Consider the following 21,648-nt stretch of genomic DNA (forward strand, 5'->3'; position numbering starts at 1 on the left):
ACTCAACTTTACTAGTATTACACAAATATCTAATATAGTAATAATTAACAATAATATATACTTCTTAAAAATTTCAAACTTAATCACCTAAGTATTCAGTAAAAAACAAAGAACAAGTTCATTGAATTGAAATAGTAGGAAATAATAAAATAATTTATTTGTAATCAATTAGGCATTATTGTTTTTGGTTTATGAGTACAAACTAAAAATATCAGTACAGTAAAAAAAATTTAAAATTTATAATTAACAAGGTTAGCAATATAAAAAAAGCATAAATTACAAAGGTAGTATGAGCTTTTTATTACACTTATTTTGGCTTTCTATCAGATCCACATCTCTGAATACTCAACGCATTTTTTTTTTCATGGAAGACTTGTTTACGTTAGGCGTTTTTGTTTTTTCTTTTCACACAATACATACAATACAATCAAAATTTAAATACACTTTTTACATATACAATATCGACGATAACACCCCCCCTCAAATTAACCCTTACTTCTAGTTATATTCAATTTTGCTTTTGTGGAAGACTTCGTTACAATAAATTGTTTTTATTTATAAAAGAAAGCATCTAGATTTTTCTAACCCCAGCCTTTACTCAGAAGTTTTTCCCCTTCGCTTCCCTCACAACAATAAATTGTGAACAATCTTAATTTTTTGGCAGTTTTTAAGTTTAAAAATTGTTTATTTTAAATCATTTTTATTGTCGTTAATGCGATTATTAGTCTAAGCATTAAAATCTACCTCTAAGTGGGAAATATTCAAATTCATTCGATACAGAGGACCGTGTCAGGTCTGTGAGTGAACGAAAGGGAAGAATCTTTCGAGTACTTACACCTTCGGTATTTACACGGTACTGCTCGGTTTTTAAAACGGGAGGCCGATTTTGAAGGCGGAGATAAGCGCAGAACCGGAATCGTAGACGCCGATGACGGCGAACAAGAAGCCTAGGAAGATGATGAAGGCGTCGTAGGCGAGCTGCTTCGAGGTCATTTCGTGCCCTTTCAACTTCATGTGGAAGTAACAAGGCCAGATGAAAGAGAGCATGGTACCGGTGAAAGAGCCGATGAACCCCATGAGAATGGCGAAATGCGGTATTGATATCGCCATGAGGACAGTGCTGAGTATGAGGCCGACCTTGAAAGTCAGACCCCAGATCTTCAACGTCCCGTCGAGATTCCATATGGTCGGAAGGACGTCGCCCGAAAAAATTGACTTTTCGATCAGTTCGGACGCTGCGTAATAAGGAAGAGGATAAGAGAGGACTGCTTTGATAACGAGGAAGAGGTTGACCATGGCTTTCAAACCCGCCGAATCCAAATTATTAGTGATCACTTGTTGCGTGTCGTTCTGGAAGGTGAGGAAGCAGACGTAACCGAATATAGATTTGAAAGCCGCCGCTGCGATATGAGACCAATCCAACATCCAATTGAACTTAGATCTGTCTATCAAGTTGCCTTCTAAGGTCGGCAAGAAGATCTGGGATGTGTAGGAGAACACAATTACGCCCAAGCTAATAGGGAAGTTCTCAAAATCCAACTCCCACTTGACTTTTGACCAACCCCAATCGGGAAGTTCGGTGAGGCAGTAGGCGAATATGATGACGTTGATGACAAGATGGGACATTGTGCACCAAAAGCTCAGCGTCGAGACGTGATGGAGGCTTTTCAAAAAAGCCAAAGGCACGAGGAATATGCCGATGAACATCATCCAGGACCTCGTGTCTATCGGTCCGTCCGGGAAAGTCCCGGCCATGAGGTCGCCGCAGACCACCACGTACAGGATGCACGTCATCAGGAGTTCGATGAGCTGTGCCGTGTTGACGGCCCTCGCCCCCCAAACCGGTCCGAACGCGACGGCTGCTATACCGACGTACGAATCCCTCACCCTGACACGTCTTCCTGTTTCGTCCTGCTCGTACAGGCATTCGATGAGAATCTTCCCGGTGTAGCAGCAAATGTGGGCGATTCCGATCATGGCAAATATGGCCCAGTAGCCTCCGCGAAGTACTGCGAATGGCAACGAAACTATGAACATCCCCTGAAAAAGAAAAATTTATTACAAACTTTAAAACATTAAATTATAACTTTAATATGTTTTGTTTTTATAAAAAAGACAAATCTAAAATAGAACCTAATTCGTTCAACAGGTCGATTGCCAATTATCAGAATGGCCCACTCAATAGGCTATGGTTTTTTAACGAAACTGCAAAGTATGTAACAAAAAAATGTAATAAATGGAAAGCAAATCGATTCTTCAAGCACAAAAAGGCGTCATTGATCAACTATTGGAGTGGCCATAGCCTTATTATTTATTCGGACCTAATGCCGAGGTTCCGGGTCAATACTCATGGGTCAATATGGGACTTAGAGGACTTTAACCTCTGTTGCTACGACATCATTATACGAAAAAGAAAAGCCAATAACCCCACAAAACTGGGCTCATGTAACTGAGACAGAAAATGTCACAATCGTGGACGAGTTAAAATTTGATTCCATAAACGGAAATTATGACTATGAGGTTTTCATGGATAGGTAGCACAATTACAAACATGGTCGGATGCGCTATCTTGATTATATAAAAAAAAGAATCGTGACAACATCAAAGCATCGTGGTGTTCGAACAACCAAGACGAACTTCTGGCCATTATGAATGCACTAGAGGAATTCTTATAGAATGAAACGGGAGGTGCAAAAAGAACGACAATTCTTCATACGGACAGTGAAGTCTCTACCACAATGATTCAACACCACAGAACTCTTAAATTAGTTGAAGGAATCAGAAAAAAAGCCTAAAAATATTGCGACATGATTTCGGTTACAATTTGTAGGGTCGAGGCACATGCTGGTGAAGTGGGGAATGAGACCGCAAAAGAGACAGCAAAGGATAAGGGAACACCCATAGGTTTCGCAGAGGTTCCTGTAACCTACGTCAAAAATCGTACTGAGGAGGAGAATATAAAAAAGAGGGAAGAAGAATGGAAAAATATCAATTTTGCAAAAATAACAAAACGCTAACAAAAAAAAAAAAAAAAAAAAAAACAAAACGCTATTATCCGACTATAACATCGCCTTCGACTAGAAATAAAGAATTCCTTCACATCCACAATGGCCATGACAAACCATGGTAAAAATAGATAATATCGTCCAAGATTTAATATAATAAGTAATCCTGCACGCCCTTGTGGCTACAATAACCAAACCTGGGCTCTTGCGAGTCAAGAGCACGACAGGTAGATGGCCCTCAGAGAACCTGAGTGGGAGATGAGGGATCGTCCTCACCCGACCGAGGATTGGTCATATGCGGTTGGCAAAGCTGCTTTTGCCCCTTACGCAGAGAAAGGTTGTTCGATGTGTCCCATATAATAGAGGCGTGTCATGCCTTGGCTCAATACAGAGAGCGTGTAGGCATGCCGCCGGGTTTAAGAATGGTTCTCAGACACGGTAGCGAGTTTCCGGGTTCCGTGGTCTGCTTTTCAAGGGAATTGGGAATTTTTTATTGTATATAGCCGTCAAAACATGTGTTTTGTATGAATGAGTGTATTTATTAGAGTGAATGGGGAGGGGCTGATGGTAGAATAGCATTCCCATGCCCCTCGAGCTGTGTACGTGACTTGGGTTGATGAATGTAATATAGAAGTGAAAATGTATTTATTTGTGTGAATGCGTATTGAATGTATGTTGTAATATTTCGCAAGCGCTCGGAGCTGAAATGACAAAATAATAGATTGTTGCATATTCGACATAGAAAGATCTATTTTGATACGATATTTGGCTCAAAATAGTGAAACTTGGCCAATAGAGGAAGAAAATCAGATTTCGGTATACCAGAAACAGTTCTTGAAATCTGTGAACTGTTTGTGATGTCCTCCTAATAAAATAGCTTTACATTTTTAATATTAATTGATTAACTAATGATCATCGCTCCATCTTTTTTCAGTCTTTGTTACTATTTAGTTTTAATATGCTTTTTTTTGTGAAATGTTGAAAAACTATAAAGAAATAAATAATTCGGCATGTTTGGACAAAGTTATTGTTGTTTATATTAAATTGATAAGCAATAGTTAATCTACAGTTGATGGAGGAATATTCAATACTCTATCCACCGAATTGAATGAATGCAATGTACATAGGTTTGAATGTATTTATTTGTGTGAATGCGTGAAAAAGGTAAAATGAAGCATGTACAACAAAACTGTATTCTATTACCTTAAGAATTTATATAATTCTAATGTCTGTAGTCTGATAATAACAGCAGGCAGAAATAAACTTATTTAAAAAAATCTGTTGCTTGGAAGATCTTGAAAAATATTGATGACCCAAACCACATTTCATCAATTCATAATGATTCATGTGCAATTTACTGTTTTATCTAATTGTTTGGTGTGATATTAAACTAACATTGTGTAAAAGGCAGAAGAAAAGAAGAAAAAGCAGCCCATATCAATGAGTGCCGACTGAAAATTAAGAAATATTAAAGCAGTTTACGAGTCCATGAGCAAATATGACAATTTTACGTTTCTTTTTCTGGAATAACATTGTTTATAGGATAAAAATTGTAGTTATTGTTTCCTATCATCCTGTTTTGCCTGTCCTAGTGTCAATGTTGATTCCAGGAATGCATGAATGTAAACCCACCACTGATGACGGTGAAATGCTAAAACTGCATACCAGAACAAACCAGCGAAGAAAGGTACCTGGAATATAAGAAACGATCAAACTACAGGTTCATCACATTGTGAAATCAGTTTGCATTGAAAGAATACGTGGATCGAAAACCCACCAATGATGAAGTTGAAAAGGATTGAATTTGAATTGAACATTTTATTTATAAAATCTCGCAAAATCAGGTCTCATGGACCTTTCCTGCCTTTAACGAACGACGAGTGAATACAAATAAAGTTTACATAATTCAAAATACAAAATATGTTCGTATAATACAAATATAATTTTTCTACTGCCTACATATATTTTTAAATATGACGTACAGAGTATGGCTGAAAATAATCTATTGGAGTGGAAAGTTTTTAGATGCTTGTTATAAACTTTTTTAAATTTACATGATTTTAAAAAAATTGAGAAAATTGTAAAGTTTTATAGATTTAGGAAGAAATTATTTATAAAAACAGTGTGTAGGACATAAAGGCATTTTAAATGCAGTGTTTTTTTACTTTAAAATAAGAAACATTATCAAATAGGGATAATGTTTTTTGTATTGTTATTATGTCATGGAAAATAGTCAATATGTTGTATTTTAACAAATCATAAATTTTTAAAATGGATAAATTACAGTATTGGGCATAAATTCTAGAATCATAGTGTAGATTAAAGATATAGCGAATATACATATTTATAGTGACATGTAACTTGTGAAGATTTTTACTAGAAAGACTAGAAATTACTGCAACGCCGTAAGTTATATTTGGAAGCATTAGTGCGTTAAAAAGCTTTAGCTTTATGGATGAAATATTAATATTAAATAGTTTTTTTTTTAAATTGATATATAATATAATTGATAGTTGTATCAAAAACCCACCACAAAGGAGTGGCATACCATAAATGCCGTGTGACATACCAAAACAGATAGGATAGGTGGACCAGAATGATCGGTGGCCAAAATAGACGATTATCTGCCCGCAGACCACAAGAAGAAATGTCACTATGTCGTTCCAAAATGAAACTGTGACGGGGAGTTTACTCTATTATAGTTTATAGTTAAATTTAGTACTTAAATATGCATATGTAATATTTATTGAGAGTTGCTTTTCTGTGTCCTAGCAAGGTCAAGAATGGCATATTACCTGGATGGCGTTGGTGACGTTCCATGCGGCTTGCCATTCGTTGATCTTCCCCCTGGAATGTCCTTCCGAGTCGAACCCCGACTCTCCGCCCTCGAAAGATCCCGGCGAGCCGTCCTCCCTGGTCCCGTAGTCGGTCATCTCCGTGGAACCCCGTCTGAATTTGTCACCCTCGCCCGGCGACGGGCCCTTGAACTTCTTGAGGAACTCGAGGCATCCTCCTTTGTCCGGGATGGCGGACCGGATCGTCTCCCGGGCGACGTTCACCGCCGCCGAGAACGGGGGCAGCCGAGAAAACAGGAACTGGGCCATCTGGGAAATTTTTAAAAAACTTAACTGTACCAACGTGTGATTAAGCACGGATTGCGGACTTCTGGAAGAAATTGAAATATGTAAAATACCTGTTGAATCAACTTTCATTGATCAAGTTTGATTAACGGCGGCCCTAATTAATTTTGTTATTAAAAAAGCTATAAGAAATTACTATTTCAAATTTTTTAATGATTTGCTATCATCTTGCTTAGTTGATAAAAGCCTTCTGATAACAATATTTACAATTTTTATTAGTTGAAGATTTCCCCTTTGAATGAAAATTTACATAAACCTCACTCTCTTACTTATCGTGTTTATATTTGGTTATACAATAATAAAGCGTATGTAAAATGTATGTTAAGTCTGTACGAATTAACGTCTTTCTTGCGTTATGGTTCCTGCTTATCAAGTGAGATAATTCTGGCCTTTTGTCAGTAGAAATGTTCTTTCTTGCCATATGCCTCCACCTCCTTCACATTCTCTTTCTTCCTTTTTACCTCTTAAACAGGACTGACACAGCACTTTCAAAAGCAGGGGAATACATTAAGATCTTTTGTGTATTCTGAGGTGCGGCCATTGTCGAATTCGAAGAAATAATCCAGGTTTTGAAAGATTCAGGTCTCATAAGGAAGACTTTACACTAGATTCTTACAGTAAAATTTAAAAGAAAAAGATCTAACGTCCTACAATCTATATAAATTTAATCAATTTGATCTACAGGTAAATGGTGTACGAGTAAAATGTAAAAGATGAAACTCACTTTGTAGAAGTCGAGTCAAAGGCCTGTACTATGATTCGCTTCTATCCAGAATCCGAGATCTTTCGAGTCCTGAAATTGTGCCGTGACTCAAGCGAGCATCTCATCAATTTTGACTCCTAGACTTCTTTGAAATGGCCCAAAATCCCTTGTTTCGACCAAAGCTCGGCTCCCGTCTCCAAAAATCCGCCCGTGGCGACTGTCTCTCCTAGGGGGGCGTGTTTATTGATTTTCAAGGGACGACTTAACCGCCCCCGTCGACGCACTCAAATACGGGAGGGGCGTCCAAATTTTCAAATCGTATCCTTTTTATATTTTGTTAATTTTGTTCTTCCTCATTTTATTGTTTATGTGTAATTCGAGATGAATCAATCATAAAATAAGCAATAAATTTGGAAGCCTTTGATCATCTTGGTCTGCCTTCCCTACGGTAGGTCAAAATGACTTAAAAACACGGTGGCAAAAGACAGAAAAACAACTAATGTATTAAACGAACAAAACTATCAGGATCAAGATTTAATGGAAACAACTAAAATCTAACTTTTTACAAACCCCCAATTAAATATTTTACAATAAAAAAACAATTGGTCGCACAGGGGGAACTGCTTTCACTTACTTTATTCGATCACGTACCTCAAGAATTCATCACGCGCAGATCCACCAAGTACCTCACAACATACTACACTAATGTTGCCCAGGGAGGACTACTATTACCTACTTTATTTAACAACTAAATTCCAGAATTCACCATCTTGCACATCCACTAAACATCTAACAATATACTACACTATTGTTGCCCAGGGAGGACTACTATCACCCATTTTATTTAGCCTCTAACTTCAAGAATCCACCATCTTGCACATCCACTAAACATCTCACAATATACTACACTAATGTTGCCCAGGGAGGACTACTATTACCTACTTAATTTAGCCACTAACCTCAAGAATCCACCATCTTGCAGACCCACTAAACATCTGAAAATATGCCACACTTGGGTTGGCATAGGGAGGACTACTATCACCTACTTTATTTAGCAACTTACCTCAAGAATCCACCATCTTGCAGACCCACTAAACATCTGAAAATATGCCACATTTGGGTTAGCACAGGGACGACTACTATCACCTACTTTATTTAGCAACTTACTTCAAGAATTCACCAGCTTGCAGACCCACTAAACATCTGAAAATATGCCACATTTGGGTTGGCTCAGGGAGAACTACTATCACCTACTTTATTTAGCCACATGCTTCAAGAATTCACCATCTTTCAGACCCACTAAACATCTGAAATTATACCACACTTGTGTTGGCACAGGGCGAACCACTATCACCTTACTTTATTTAGCCACTAACTCAAGAATCCACCATCTTGCAGACCCACTAAACATCTGAAAATATTCCAGACTTGGGTTGGCACAGGGAGGACTACTATTAGCTACTTTATTTAGCCACTTATTTAAAGAATTCACCATCTTGCACACCCACTAAACATTTGACAATATACCACACTTGGGTTTGCAGAGGGATCACCAAACATCCACATAAACCTAATTGGCGAGTTTGAAGAAGGTTGTAGTATTTTTGGGTGTCATGGTGAAGTCGAACTATACTCCCTAAGTCTCTGTGCTAACCTCGCATTGCTGATTTGGGCTTCCATTGGCCATTTGTCTCTGCTCAGCCGATCATATTCAAAAATGCTGCTTTTGGTCTTATTCCTTATGGCATTTTTAACATGAGGATTGTTCGGTCGTGCCCAGGGCTTGGGACAACAATTTGCCCGCCTTTTCTTTATACTCCAAACCGACTTTCGACAACGCTTCACTGACCTTCATCGTCATCCATTTCGAAATGTGACAAGATCAGAGATCGAGCGATCCAAAATAGGGAGTGGGCTCAGGACATGCCTTAGCCTGTTTCAGACGAGATAATCTTGCGTACCTCGATATAAATGCCAAAAACATAACTCGAAAAAGGTAAGTCATTTAATTGGTATATCATTCGGCAAATAAATCAACCCGGACAAATGTGACAGGGAGTAACTTTTACAAGTACTTACAAGAGTTCATAGTTGCTCGTGATCCGGATGTACTGGCATTTTACGATCGTTCTCTAGAATCCCACCACAAGTCGAAAGTAAGATGCATACTCAGCCAAAATTAAACACCCTCGAGGCCTCTCGACGATCTACACCAAGCACGTTTTTCTGGCTGAAAAATAGGTCATAAGTGGCTCTCCCTGTTTCCTCTCTACTGGAATTGACCGATGAATTTTAGTAGAACTATCACTGCCCTTCACCTCAACGCGTCATTAAGTGCCAACTTTGATCAAACACCAAGCCAACGAACCGCACTTTACCGTACCTTATCTCAGCGCTCCTGAGACAACCCGAAGATCTGGGGCCTCTACTAAAAATGGACGCGATGGATTTTCCAGAAAAGTTAAATCTATCAGCTTTAACGGTTACCGTCGACTGCAACAAATCTCCAAACTTTCCCAGGCTTTTACTGGAAAGCGTTCTCGATGGGTTCTCCGTTGTGTTGAACATACAATGATCTAGCAGACCCAGCGCTGAATATGTCAGAATGCAGAAGTCTGACAGCGAGTATAGGAAGACCAAACTCTGCTGGAAATACTGAAGTCCTCTACGTTTCAGTAATCTTAAGTGGGACAACATCAGCAATGTTCTTCACCACCGAGACAGAAAAGAGAAGAGTAACACTGATCACCTAACCATGAAGATTGACAATGAAATAATAATATTCGAAAAGAAAATAATACATTGGTGATTTCATGGAAACAAGTGGAATTCAAAGAGGACTTAAATTTTAAGTGATGAAAACTGGTGGAAGTGGAGTTGAGCAGTTATAGGGTAATGCAAATAATTAAAAAGGGACTAGTTTCATCAAATCCTAGTTTTTACCTCTATGCTGATTGTAGTTTCTTTATTATTTTAATATAAAATTGAAAATTTCATCAATTTGGGGTCAAGAAAAAGTGAGTTAATTAATTAAAAATTCTATGTTATAAGTAAAAGTTTCAACTTACTTATTACATCATTTTTTTATAAGATAATTTTTAATGTAAGTTTATTGATTATGTGTTTAATGTTATTTTCCGAGGGGTCCAGTTAATCACGACGTCTCGAGTTAACACAATACACCAAATGGAATGTTAAAAATAAAAAAGCTTGTTTTCAGAATATATATATTATTTTATAGCGGAAAAAATCATTTTTGTATGTTAAAGTTACCAACTAGTACAACCTTTATTTTCACTTTTCATATGTATCTTTTATTTGTTATTATTATTTAGTTTGATATGGACTTTCTCGCTCGCTCTCACACAGCTCTTCTCTCGCAAACACTCACACAAATAGAAATTAAGTTACAACTTAGGCCTTTAAATTTCATTGTCGCACATTTATATAATTTTATTACCGCTTTAGGCCAGAGAGTTTTCTTGGAAGAGACATCGATTTTAAGTTCTATACACCCAAAATTGCTTCTCATTTTTTTTTTCTTTTTTTAACTTTGTTTCCTACAAACTAAAAACAAAACACCGAATATTGTATTTCAATTGTTAATGGGTTTTTAAAGTACGTGAAGATTCTCGCAGCTCTTCGATTTTCCTTCTGAGAGGCAGACCTTGGCGAGAATCTCCTTGGCCGTGTAAAGACTCAAAGACGTTTTCGAGGAGTGGAGGCGTCTCCTGGCTTTTTTCTGCTCTTTCGCCTCTCTCAGTCTGATTTGCTTGAGAATCCCTTTTTAACAGAAAAATATATAATTAGTAAGAAGGAAAAGAACGAAACAGGTGAAAAATTTTGATGCCTTACCGACAAGTAATTCGTCCACGTTGTGCTGTATCCCGCTCGAGGTCTCGATGAACTTGCAGTCTCTGGAGGCGGCCAGGGCTTTCCCTTCTAATAAAAAAAAAAAAATAGGGGAAATAAGTCGACCCAGGGCAAAAATAAAATTTCAGACAATAACTGGACTGTGACACATAAAATACTTAATTAAAATGAACTTTTCCCCCCTCTGAAATGAATTCTTGGGACGACCTATTGCATTAAAACAAAAAGTGCAGTAAAACGAAATAGCGAGACCGCGCATCCCCCCACGCTATTCAGAATTTGACAAACCGTTTCACTCTGTTCGAATTAAATTAAATTAAATGCCATTGTGACAATATTCTTATAAAGTTTTTTTTCTTTTTTTTGGTACCAAGTAATATTCAATTTAAAATAACGTTCAATATGTGGTAAAACCATGTCAAGTAAAGTTTGAACTTAAAAGCATTGTCAACGTCCGCATATTAACATGTCTGGCCCGAGAATCAGTGATTATTCTATTTGTTTACTGTCAAACTATGTATGAAAAGCAATAACCACTATATCAAGCATAAATGTCTGTGACCAAATTACTTCTTTCAATTAATTAATCTTTTTAAGTATGGTTTTGGTTGAAATGAAAAAGTTAGTGACAGGAGCGGGATTCGAACCCACGACCTTCGGCTCAATAAGCCGCTGCTCTAACCACTTGAGCTGTCGTAACTTCGATCCACACGGACACCAACCCCCCTTCTCAACCTACAACCTTTCGAATTTTCCCTCATTTTTGCCATTTTTCAAAATTCGAAAGGGTCTAGGTTGAGAAGGGGAGTTGGTGGTCCGAGTGGATCGAAGTCACGATAGCTCAAGTGGTTAGAGCAGCGGCGTATGAGCCGAAGGTCGTGGGTTCGAATCCCGCTCTTGACATTAACTTTTTCATTTCAACCAAAACCTTACATAACAACATTAAATAATTTATATTCGTTCATATGTTTAACCGGCACTGGGGTATATACCTATTGGAGGTTTTTGAAGTGTCGGCTTCATGAAGTGTCTATCAACGTAAATAGCCGGACATTACCGCTGAACAACGAACACCCGTTGCGACAAACGACGGACCCAACAGCACGTGCAGACAGACCTTATAAATAACCCAATGCCTGGTCCAACATGTGTTCGCCGTCTCGCAAACCATTACCCACAATCATATTTTAGTGCATTGGCATTAAAGTTTACAAAGTGCACTTATTCAGTAGAAACTGCAAGCAGTAGTGAAGAATGCTCAGGTAGGATGTGAGTGGATAACTGTACAAAATGAATGAGGTCAGTGGGACGAGAAAGAATTAGGACTTGTAAATGAAATATTTGGACGACCTATAAGTCCGCAACTGTATGTCCTGAGAAGTCAGATACTGATTACTGATTTATATAAGCTCAAATCTGCCCACGTCTTACATACATAAACGCGAGCAAAGCTTATCACTTCTCGCAATCCACCACCAAACCCAGCTTTTGTAATTTACAATAATTTAACGGTATGCCTCGAGAATCACTCACACTAAGTGTTTGCGGTTCGGTGTGGCCTCGGTCTTGTCCGTCCAGCCAGGTTGTACTCCAGGGGTATCAACAGCTAGGTTATTTTACCCCCAACTTAATCAGTTCATAAATCCAACCCATTCACAATCTCACTCACTCTTAAATACATTCTTTCTTATTCACATACGATTCACTCAGGGTAGTGGAGTACATGATATTCCTCATTCACGCTAATAAATAATTCTCAACAAACACGTTGATACACAACAATACCAGTACTACATACAATAAATCGATGTGTTTCCTCCAAGAATCGGAGCAGTGAACTGAGACACTCGTTTCCGTGCTCATGAACCAATCTCATGGTAGCATTCCTACGCGCCTCTATAAGAAGGAAAGGGATTGTTCCCTTCAATTAGGTAGGACTCGTCTAGCAACCTTTCTCTGCCGGACACATACGCGAGTTTTAGCTCAAACATTAGTGTCTGTGTGAAAACCTTTCATGGCCTATCCTTAATCGGGTGAAGGTGACCCTTCTTCCAGAGGTCAGAACCTCCGAAGATCACCGGTGCTCTTCATCCATGTCAGCTTCTCTGCAGATCCAGCCCAACGACAAGCCATTTTCTTTCAATCATGTTTTTTATTGCATTTTAGCGTCAGAGAGCCGGATCTCGTCGGACAGACCGGGGGTTGGCCGTCAGTGGTAAAAATATTGTATGTTATATATTTCTTATATACCATCCTTTGTACGTTAAATACATCCAAAAAGTCCAGGATAGCTTATACTACAACGGTCATTGGAAGTTACAACAAAGTTTGTAAGATATAAATACTTTTTTCAAAATCTATACTTTTGTTCTCTTGTTGAACCATGCTTCCGCGGGTTATCTTCTTAGATTAAAAAAGGATCTGAATTACGAGTAAGATCAGTTCTATACCTTATAGTTGTTGTAAAAGTGTTGAAAACATCGGCAATGTACATTGTAAAAAGGAATGGGCTTCTGATACCCCCTTCAGCTACTCCTCGAACCGATCCGTCAGATTCGACAGAGAGTGTTTGTGGATTGTTTCATAAAGAGCCAATGAACGTCCATCAAGCAGGAATATAATGTTTCTCACCATGTAATTACAGATCATTATCTTCCTTCAAGCTATCAAGCAACATTAGTTTGATGATGGCTAATGTTTGCTGAGCTTGGAGATGCTTTAAGCACAGCTTGGCTATTTGGAGACTAATCATGCCTTCTATACTTAGCTCTTTATTCTCGTTAACACAAAGTTCAATTTCTTAAATCTTTCCAAAAGGAAAAGGCAGTTTAAGATTTGATTTTATCCAATAAGTACTATTCAGTATAAAGATAGCCTTTCTGATATCAGAATTTTGCATTTATTTGCTAGTTCCTTTTGATGTTCTCTTAATTTAGTTATGATGGAGGTAACATAGCCCAGTTGTATAAGCATATGTGCTTCAAGGTTCAATTTACATCCTCAAGGCAGACAGCCTCGAAAGATAAATAAGCTCATGACAATAGAAAGCAATGTTTGCTTAAATAATACTATCAAATCTCAACTTTTACCCAATCTAAAGCTTAATCCAGATGCTCTTATAATCCAAAGGGTTAAAAAGTATAGTTTGTGCTGGACGGTACAATTAGTAGCAATCGAACAGGGGAAGAAAGTCTTAAAATGGCGATTTTAAGTTGATAGTTACCACTTGTCGCAACGGTCCTAGCTCTAGCGAGGTCCACCTTGTTTCCGACGAGTATCACAGCCTTCTCCTTCGTGTAGCTCTCCCTCCAAAGATAGTTGAGGATGTCCTCGGCTACTTTGAAAGTCTCCTTTTGTATGACGCTGTAGACGACTATAGCGGCATGCGGTTCGTACGTCGACAAGTTGTTTTCCACCTAGGCAATTAAAAAGAAATAAGCCATGATTTTTATTAAGATGAGGGATCGACACTCACGGACATCTCGGCGGACGGGTGGTCGATGAAGACGACCTCCGACTCTTCGCCGTCTAGGAGGATGCACACTGTCTTCTCGCCAAATTCGTCATCTAGAAAATCAAAAAGTTAGGGGAAAAAGGCGAAACGAGGAGAAATTCGTTTACCTAAGGAAGCGTCGTAAGTGTTCATGTATTCGGATGTCATGAACTGAGAGACAAGAGCCGTTTTGCCGACTCCCGACTCTCCGAGGAGGACTACCCTGTACTTGGGGATATCGAATGTCTCAGAGGAGACCTCAGTCGTTTGTGAACAGCAGGACCCCTGCCAGGGGGAAGGTGGCGAGAGCCGGCTGTTCGTTGAATTAATGGAAGTGTTCGACCTGGAACGACGGTCCCGGATGGAGTCGCCGTAGTTCACCACGCCTTTGTTGGTAATGCAGAAGTTCCTGAGGCGGTACAGGTCGTCCGATAGTCTAGGGTTGAAACTCTTCTCGGGCAGGGAGCAGACCCTTGGTCGGGCGTGGTCCGCGACGGGAATTTGAAGTTGGTTAAAATTCTTTTTGGGGATATTCAAATTGGGCAAAGGTGCGATCTCAGACCCCTTGCTAGACCTACGGCTCGCCAGGAACGATAAACCTAAATCAAACATTATTACCTATAAATTTGTATAATTACATTTAAAAACATATCCATTGAAAGTAGACAGTTCATCGACTCGCGGAACACTAAGCGGACTTCCCTGGCATGTTGTTTTTGACAGAATTGACGTCTGGACGTGAACTCTTCTCCAACTCAATTAATGAAAAGAAACTTAATCCTTAATAAAATTATTTAGTAACAAATTTAATATTTAATATAAGAAATAAGACTCCTCCACTAACAAGTTTTGAACTAGCGAATCTTCATCAGTTCGTACTCTAATGGACGTATCATCTATGCATAAGTACTTTCAATAATCAATATTAATTCTAATTAAAAAAAGGACAATGAAAAATTAAACCTTGAGTACACACAGAAGCATGTTTAATGATTGTTTTAGGAATAAACCTTCTTTTTCTTTTGGTAGTTTGTTTTCCTTCTTTAATGAAGGCTGTACAATTTTATGGATTCATCAAGGTAGCCTTATGAATTGAGAACTTTTTAAGCTTAATTTAGTTTCATATTTCATTCCATTTTGTTAGTCAGTATCACTTCTTCAGGAAACCTTTTTTTTAAGTTATGATATTAAAACATGAAGCAATTTAATGATTTTTAAGCTTATATAAATATGTGGATTGTGTGTGAGCTTCTATTATCACCAATGAGAACATTATATCTGCAGTTTAGATACACGGTGATGACCTCCTTTTGGTTTTGTACTAGTATCTTCGACGTACCTTTCGTAGAGGACGTTCTGGAGAGGTTCGTCTCTCTCGTGGACGGCGTGGAGAAGAGGTCGTTGAACAAATCGGGAGTCGAGTTTCTTGATAGAGTCCAGTTGGATGAGACGTGCGTCGGGGACAGGCTGTCGGAATTCCTCGCCTCGGAAAGGTTGGACAGGTCGCGGAGCATCCTGCGTCGACTCGGCCTGATCCTCTGCATCTCTCGTTCCCGTTTGATTTCCTTCTCTTCGAGTTCCTCGATCGGGAAGGTCCGGCCGTCTGGGGACGTCACCTCGCATACCGAGCCGCGACGCCCTGACATCTGCAATAAGCGCGAGGTTTATGAAATATAAACTTTTATATTACGTTATTTTTGGCATAAAAGATGTAACTGTACATATGACACTACTGGAGAACAATAAACCTTCTTACACTCTATATTCACAGTCATGGATGACTTTATGACAGTGGTGCCCAATTTTCCTTAGGTGACAATACCCACTCAAGTACTTTCATTGTCTTCCATGACATGTTGCGATATCTCCACTTCTTTTTGACAGAGGTGGCATATTTTTATATTGGTTTTAACTAATTTTATTTAGATGACACCACCCTGCAACCTTCCTCACAGTCATAGATGCCACGTTGCAAAGTCTCATCTTATATTTACTGAGTCGGCATGTTTCTGTTTCAGTTTTACTTTTTTTTAAGTGGCAATGTAATGATGTCCACGCTAGTTAGTTGAATGAAAGTTATTAATTGTATGTTCGTCTCAGACTTTATATATCATCCAAGTATGGGATTTTTCCTTTCTCAGCTCGTTACTTGATTTCAGCAGGTCTGGTATTTTTCTAGTAGGTCTCATTTCAATCAAAGCCAACCAATGACTGTTGGACATACCGCAGTTCTTAGAAACTCCCAGGCTTATATCAACCACGAGTGGTAAATTTATAGTTCAATTGGATCATCCTGGTCGTCAGACGCGTTAAGGTATTCCACCTTTTCCACTAGTCGGACAGTGTCCATTGGTCTGCTTCTGAGATAAAAGGACACAACGGCATAACACAGATCAACTAAAGATAGCAGAATTTCTCAACGTGATTGACAAGACCAGGCGAGTTTATGTGTTTCGCTATACCACCGTTTGGTCCTAGGTACAGCAATTATGCCAACACCTTACTTAAGGAGCACAGCAGACAGAATAATACAATGATCAAGCTGATGAAGGATGATCATAATATACTGCATTGTAGTTAAAATCACAGGCTATTTTCCGTTATCTTCAGTGGTGAACTTGATATTCAAGTATGCGATTTTTACTTCTCCGCGTTCAGTTCGGATTTCTGCAGGTAAAGTACGTCTTTTGCTAGTTTGTCACCTGTCAATTCCAATTACCAAGTACCCCATATACTAGGAACTCCCAGACTTGATTGTGAACTTTGCGAAATGATGAACTTGTAGTTAGTTTGTGTTGGATGTCGCTCTGTCAGGCGCGTTAACTTATGTGGCCATGACTAAGTTATGTTGGTGTGTACACTATGGTACAGGGTCTCATGGTTTGAGCCTATACCTTATAAAAGATCATAGCAGGCAGTATAAGTACACAGACAAACTGAAGATGGCAAAATGCTGAAACGCGTTTCAGTAGTTCATTCATTCCGCGAGTGAAGATGGGCCGAATAAGAGGGCCAATGCCGGTTCAGCATTAACATTAGTTCATCATAAGAATTGAAAGATCATGCCAAAACATTAAATTGCGAAATATTTAAGTGAAATCTGTCAGAAGATTAATAAGTAAATTGATTGGCTTTTATCATCCTGGGCCCATCCTATTCTTGCTATTTTGGTTTGCCAGGGGCGTTTAGTTTGTATCACCTCCTGTGGTCGGTCTGTGGTCCGATGGTTCGCTTCTGAGGTAGGAAGACCTTATGAAAAGACACAACTGACGGAAATATGACTAAATGCCGAAACACCGTGTTCGTTGGCAGATTTGTAATCCATCCGAGGTTTCAACATTTTTAAAAGGACACGCCTTACGGAATAGCACACAGACCAAACATCGAACATGATGAAAAGTCGAAACGCATCTCAAAATAGGCGGACCCGGACGATCCGATATAAAACGATAAATTAAGTTAGTGAAAGTTTGAACAAGCATGTAAGCGAACATTGTGATTAAGCAACTAGACGTCACCAATTACATAAACTGATTGTTTTTTATATTATTTTTCCCTTGAATACTTGGACTGGTCAATATCTTTAGATCAAACCTACAAATTTAAGAAATATTGAAATAATAAAAATAATTCAAATGCGTTCTCCATGTATCAACACATTCTTACGTGATCTAAAGATTACAATCTTATGTTTTTATAAATAACATGTGTTGACATTTATATATATATTTTTTTTTAAATTGGTTTTTGAATCTTTTTTTAAATGTCTTTGAATTACACTTTTGGCATTTAACCATTTGGACAAACAAGGATCAACGTCCTTTCAGTTGGTGTACCCTTTGCTAGTAAAATGAAAATTTCTATTTTGAAAAAAAAGGACAATTTTTTCGTGTAGCTCATTACAAAAATATATTGATCAATATAATAATTTTAACCAATGCGATCGATTACTCAAAGTAAAATATATTTGTGATCAATTAGTCTTTAACACTTACTATTTCAATATAGAAATATTAATATTAATTTACATATATTAGAAAATTTATATTTAAGTTTAAAAATTACGCTTTCCCACTGAGTTTCTTCTGCCAAATTAATATTAACCAACCGGACCTTAGGCAATTAAATTAATCTCTCTCTCTCTCTCTCTCTCTCTCTCTCTCTCTCTCTCTCTTTCTTTCTTTCTCTTTCCTCTCTCTCTTTTTTTCTTTTTACCTTTCTTTCCCACTCTTTTTCTTAATCTCTCTCCTATCTCTTTTTCTCTTTCCTTTCTCTTTCGACCTTTCACTCTCACCCTTTTTCTTAATCTCTCTCTCTCTCTCTCTCTCTCTCTCTCTCTCTTTCTCTCTTTCTCTCTCACCATACTTCTCTCTTCTTCGCGAACTTTTCTCTCTAACTGTTCCCATTTATCTGGTGTATGTTTTTATATTTTTTTCCAGGTTACATTTTCAATTTCATCTCTCTCTCCCTCTCTCTCTCTCTCTCTCTCTCTCTCTCTCTCTCTCTCTCTCTCTCTCTCTCTCTCTTTTTACCTTTCTTTCCCACTCTTTTTCTTAATCTCTCTCCTATCTCTTTTACATTTTCAATTTCATCTCTCTCTCTCTCTCTATCTATCTATCTATCTATCTATCTATCTATCTATCTCTATCTATCTATCTATCTATCTATCTATCTATCTATCTATATATCTCTATCTCTATCTTTCTCTGTGCGTGTAATTTTTTATTATTTTAATTCATGGGTACAGTTTGGCTGCAATCACCATTTCACCCTTTGACCTGCCTTGGAAGACCTTTCATCGTGTATCCCCCCCACAATTTCACTTCGTGGTGCTTTACACTTAGAAAGTCAAATTTCTGTTTAATTTGTCCAAAACTGTTTTCTTCGAGTCCGGAGTTTTATCGTTGCTGCTTATTTCTGTCTGTCTATACTAGTTGGTTTAATTCGTCAGACTTGTTCCAGCTTTGCGCCGTCCCTAGTCTTGGGTCTGTGCGTTTTTCTGTCAGTTGTGTCCTTTTATAATGTGTCGAAACCTCCGAAGCCACCACGAGGGAGACTAGTCAGACCAAAATGATCAGAAACGACCGAAGAACTAATTAATCATCTCAAGAAGAATCTCAAAAAGTTTCGGTTAGATTTTTCCACGAATGTACAAGCAGTTATATATTTTTTCCTGTCATATCTCAAATACTCAAATTGTTTTCAACATTGGTTTAAACATTGTTTACAGAGGTTTAGATTAAAGTCAGTGTCTGAGGGCATTAATCTTATCGAACCTTATCGAACTCAACACCATTTTTCAATTAAAATCGAACCACTTTTCCAGTTGGAAATCAATATATGAGAAAGCTTTTTCAAATCCTGGCCCCCATGTGGCTTTGCCATGCCGCAGTGTGAAAACTGCAATAGGGACTTTTTTTAAGTAGAGCATTGTGGTAATAAGTCTTTCGGCTGATAAAGGAATAAGTGAGTGAAAAAAATTTTATTAGGAAAAGATGTGTAAAATTTAATTTAAAGTGTGATGGCATGTGTGATGGGCTTTCCACGTGAAGGCATGGGGTCTGATCGACTTCATCATCCACTGCAGAAATGTGCATTATGAGAATTTTTTTTACAAAACTGAGAAAATCAAGCAGGATGATAAAAAAATTAAACTGACAGGATATCAACTATAGCGCTCGATAAGACGCAGTGCTACAACATTCTTTACTCATTTCCGACATAATTGATCCAAAATCATGATTGGAAACGGTACATGATTTAATCGTTTTGGGGGGGAACGCAAAATTTTTGCCAAAAAAGAATTGTTGGTTATACGGCCTGTAGTAGGTTACCAATGAGTAGCATGCTTGTATTGATGCTGTTGTCGGGACGTACCTTTTTTTAAAGGTTGCTTCTCGTTTTGTTGAGATTTTTATAAACGACGTTCAAGTCTGCATAATAGTGGGTAATCTGTGTCTGCAACTAGTCCCTTCAGGCGTATCCTCGGTTGATTTCCCAGTAGGCGGCCCTTCCGGCGAGGCGTCGTGGATTGGCGAGTTCGGGGTGTCGGGTTCCAGCGGGGTTAGGGATGTGAGCGAGTTTAGGCCCGGATCTACAGGTGTCCTAGAGGGGTTTTTGTTCAATCGGGGGCGGCGAGGTGGTGGCAGGGGAAAATCGATATGGTCCGCCCTCCCTCCGCGGCAGCGGTCAAAGTGGGGAAAAACCTCTTCCGGGACGGTTTGACGGCTTTTCCACCGGATGGGGACTTTTTCTATCAAAACCGAGACGACGGACGGTGAGGTCCGTGCATATCCGATGACTATCCTAGCCGTAAACACCGAGATTTTGGGCCTGATTAGGGCGCGAGCCTGCGCTCTTCACCGCCACCCGGGGCGACTGAATCAAAACGGCTTTTCATTGACAGGGAGGCGGCTTTCCGCTTTACTCCCAAAGTGGGGTGGCGCAGCCGCAGCCCTTCTACAGGATCAAATTTGAATTTAATCATTTGGACGGATCTAGGGAAAATATCACATTCTTGTCACCCTCAATCCAAAACTGAACGTTCCAGCATAAGACATTCAGTTTCAAAATAGCCCGCGCTGTTTTTTTTCTTGTAGTTAACTTTATTGAGCATTTGACATATAGAGCTTAGCAAATAATGAAAAATATATACAGTAACGTTACCTTAGGTTTACCTTCGTCCTCCAAAATTTGGATTTTTCTTTAAACAGCGAGGTAAGCATGATCTCTCTTTTCACCCACACTTTCGGCTGGACAAAATCAGTAAAGATGTTATTCGGGTGCTACTTATGCGTTGGTGCAACTTTGCACATGCCACTTAGGCGATGTATGGTATATTTAGGGATAGTTGCAAGAGCCTTATCCTACATAGACCTTCACAGAAACATAGAATGTGTTCTGCGGTTCTCCTCTTTTTCCTCGCAGTATCTGCACAGTATTTCTTCTGCCTGAACTATCCGGTGCATGTGCCTTCTTAAGTGGCAGTGCCCTGTTAGGAGTTCAACCAGAATTCTGGTTCGGTTGATGTTGCCTTCCAGTAACTCTTTTGTAAGTTTTCCGGATGGTCGTTCTAAGAATCACTTCGCGTCCCTCATACCTGTGGTATTGTCCCACCCAAATTGGACGGAGAAGTAATAGGTAGTGAAAGTGAAGCACTTATGTCAAGAAAGGCTTTAGAAAATAGAATCGCCCAACATGAAAAAGGAATACAACATACACTATTCATCCAATAATCAAAATATATTGTAAAATTTTAAAAATGGTAAAAGCCTAACTTGATGTGTTACTCAAAATCTCATCACAAGGTACGGAGAAATTTCCCAAATTGATCCCACAATCTTCACCAATCACGCAAATCACTTTTCTTGCTCCATAGACTTGCCAGCGGCTCCTTACTGTCGGATCTTGCTTGCGAGTTTTCCTTCCCTAGCA

General features: G+C 38.7%; 2 protein-coding genes across 2 annotated transcripts; both read right to left on the minus strand.

Moving 5' to 3' along the window:
• Positions 1–222: 222 nt before the first annotated feature.
• LOC106662402 (vesicular inhibitory amino acid transporter) lies at positions 223–7,066 on the minus strand. Its single transcript, XM_014386470.2, has 3 exons — positions 6,870–7,066; positions 5,801–6,109; positions 223–2,040 (listed from the first exon to the last, which is right to left on the minus strand). The coding sequence occupies exons 2-3, from the start codon at positions 6,107–6,109 to the stop codon at positions 868–870; spliced, it is 1,482 nt and encodes a 493-aa protein (XP_014241956.1). The 5' UTR covers positions 6,870–7,066; the 3' UTR covers positions 223–867.
• A 3,029-nt stretch (positions 7,067–10,095) lies between these two features.
• Positions 10,096–20,577, minus strand: LOC106662086 (GTP-binding protein REM 1). The gene is made up of 7 exons (XM_014385897.2): positions 20,092–20,577; positions 15,554–15,860; positions 14,343–14,813; positions 14,197–14,288; positions 13,945–14,137; positions 10,704–10,790; positions 10,096–10,631 (listed from the first exon to the last, which is right to left on the minus strand). The coding sequence occupies exons 2-7, from the start codon at positions 15,858–15,860 to the stop codon at positions 10,462–10,464; spliced, it is 1,320 nt and encodes a 439-aa protein (XP_014241383.1). The 5' UTR covers positions 20,092–20,577; the 3' UTR covers positions 10,096–10,461.
• Between the last annotated feature and the right edge of the window lie 1,071 nt (positions 20,578–21,648).

The sequence above is a fragment of the Cimex lectularius genome, unplaced genomic scaffold, assembly GCF_000648675.2.
Source record: "Cimex lectularius strain Harlan isolate CLEC.00 unplaced genomic scaffold, Clec_2.1 scaffold3, whole genome shotgun sequence".
Lineage (NCBI taxonomy): Eukaryota > Metazoa > Arthropoda > Insecta > Hemiptera > Cimicidae > Cimex > Cimex lectularius.

What these genes read in the sequence shown, in the direction of transcription:
- LOC106662086 (XM_014385897.2), bottom strand. Translation starts at nt 15,860, where the DNA reads ATGTCAGGGCGTCGCGGCTCGGTATGCGAGGTGACGTCCCCAGACGGC. An exon ending in CAGAACGTCCTCTACGAAAG is followed by an intron (nt 14,814 to 15,553) that starts GTACGTCGAAGA and finishes TGTTTGATTTAG; the next exon opens with GTTTATCGTTCCTGGCGAGC. An exon ending in CGTGGACGAATTACTTGTCG is followed by an intron (nt 10,632 to 10,703) that starts GTAAGGCATCAA and finishes TCTGTTAAAAAG; the next exon opens with GGATTCTCAAGCAAATCAGA.
- LOC106662402 (XM_014386470.2), bottom strand. Translation starts at nt 6,109, where the DNA reads ATGGCCCAGTTCCTGTTTTCTCGGCTGCCCCCGTTCTCGGCGGCGGTG. An exon ending in ACGTCACCAACGCCATCCAG is followed by an intron (nt 2,041 to 5,800) that starts GTAATATGCCAT and finishes TTTCTTTTTCAG; the next exon opens with GGGATGTTCATAGTTTCGTT.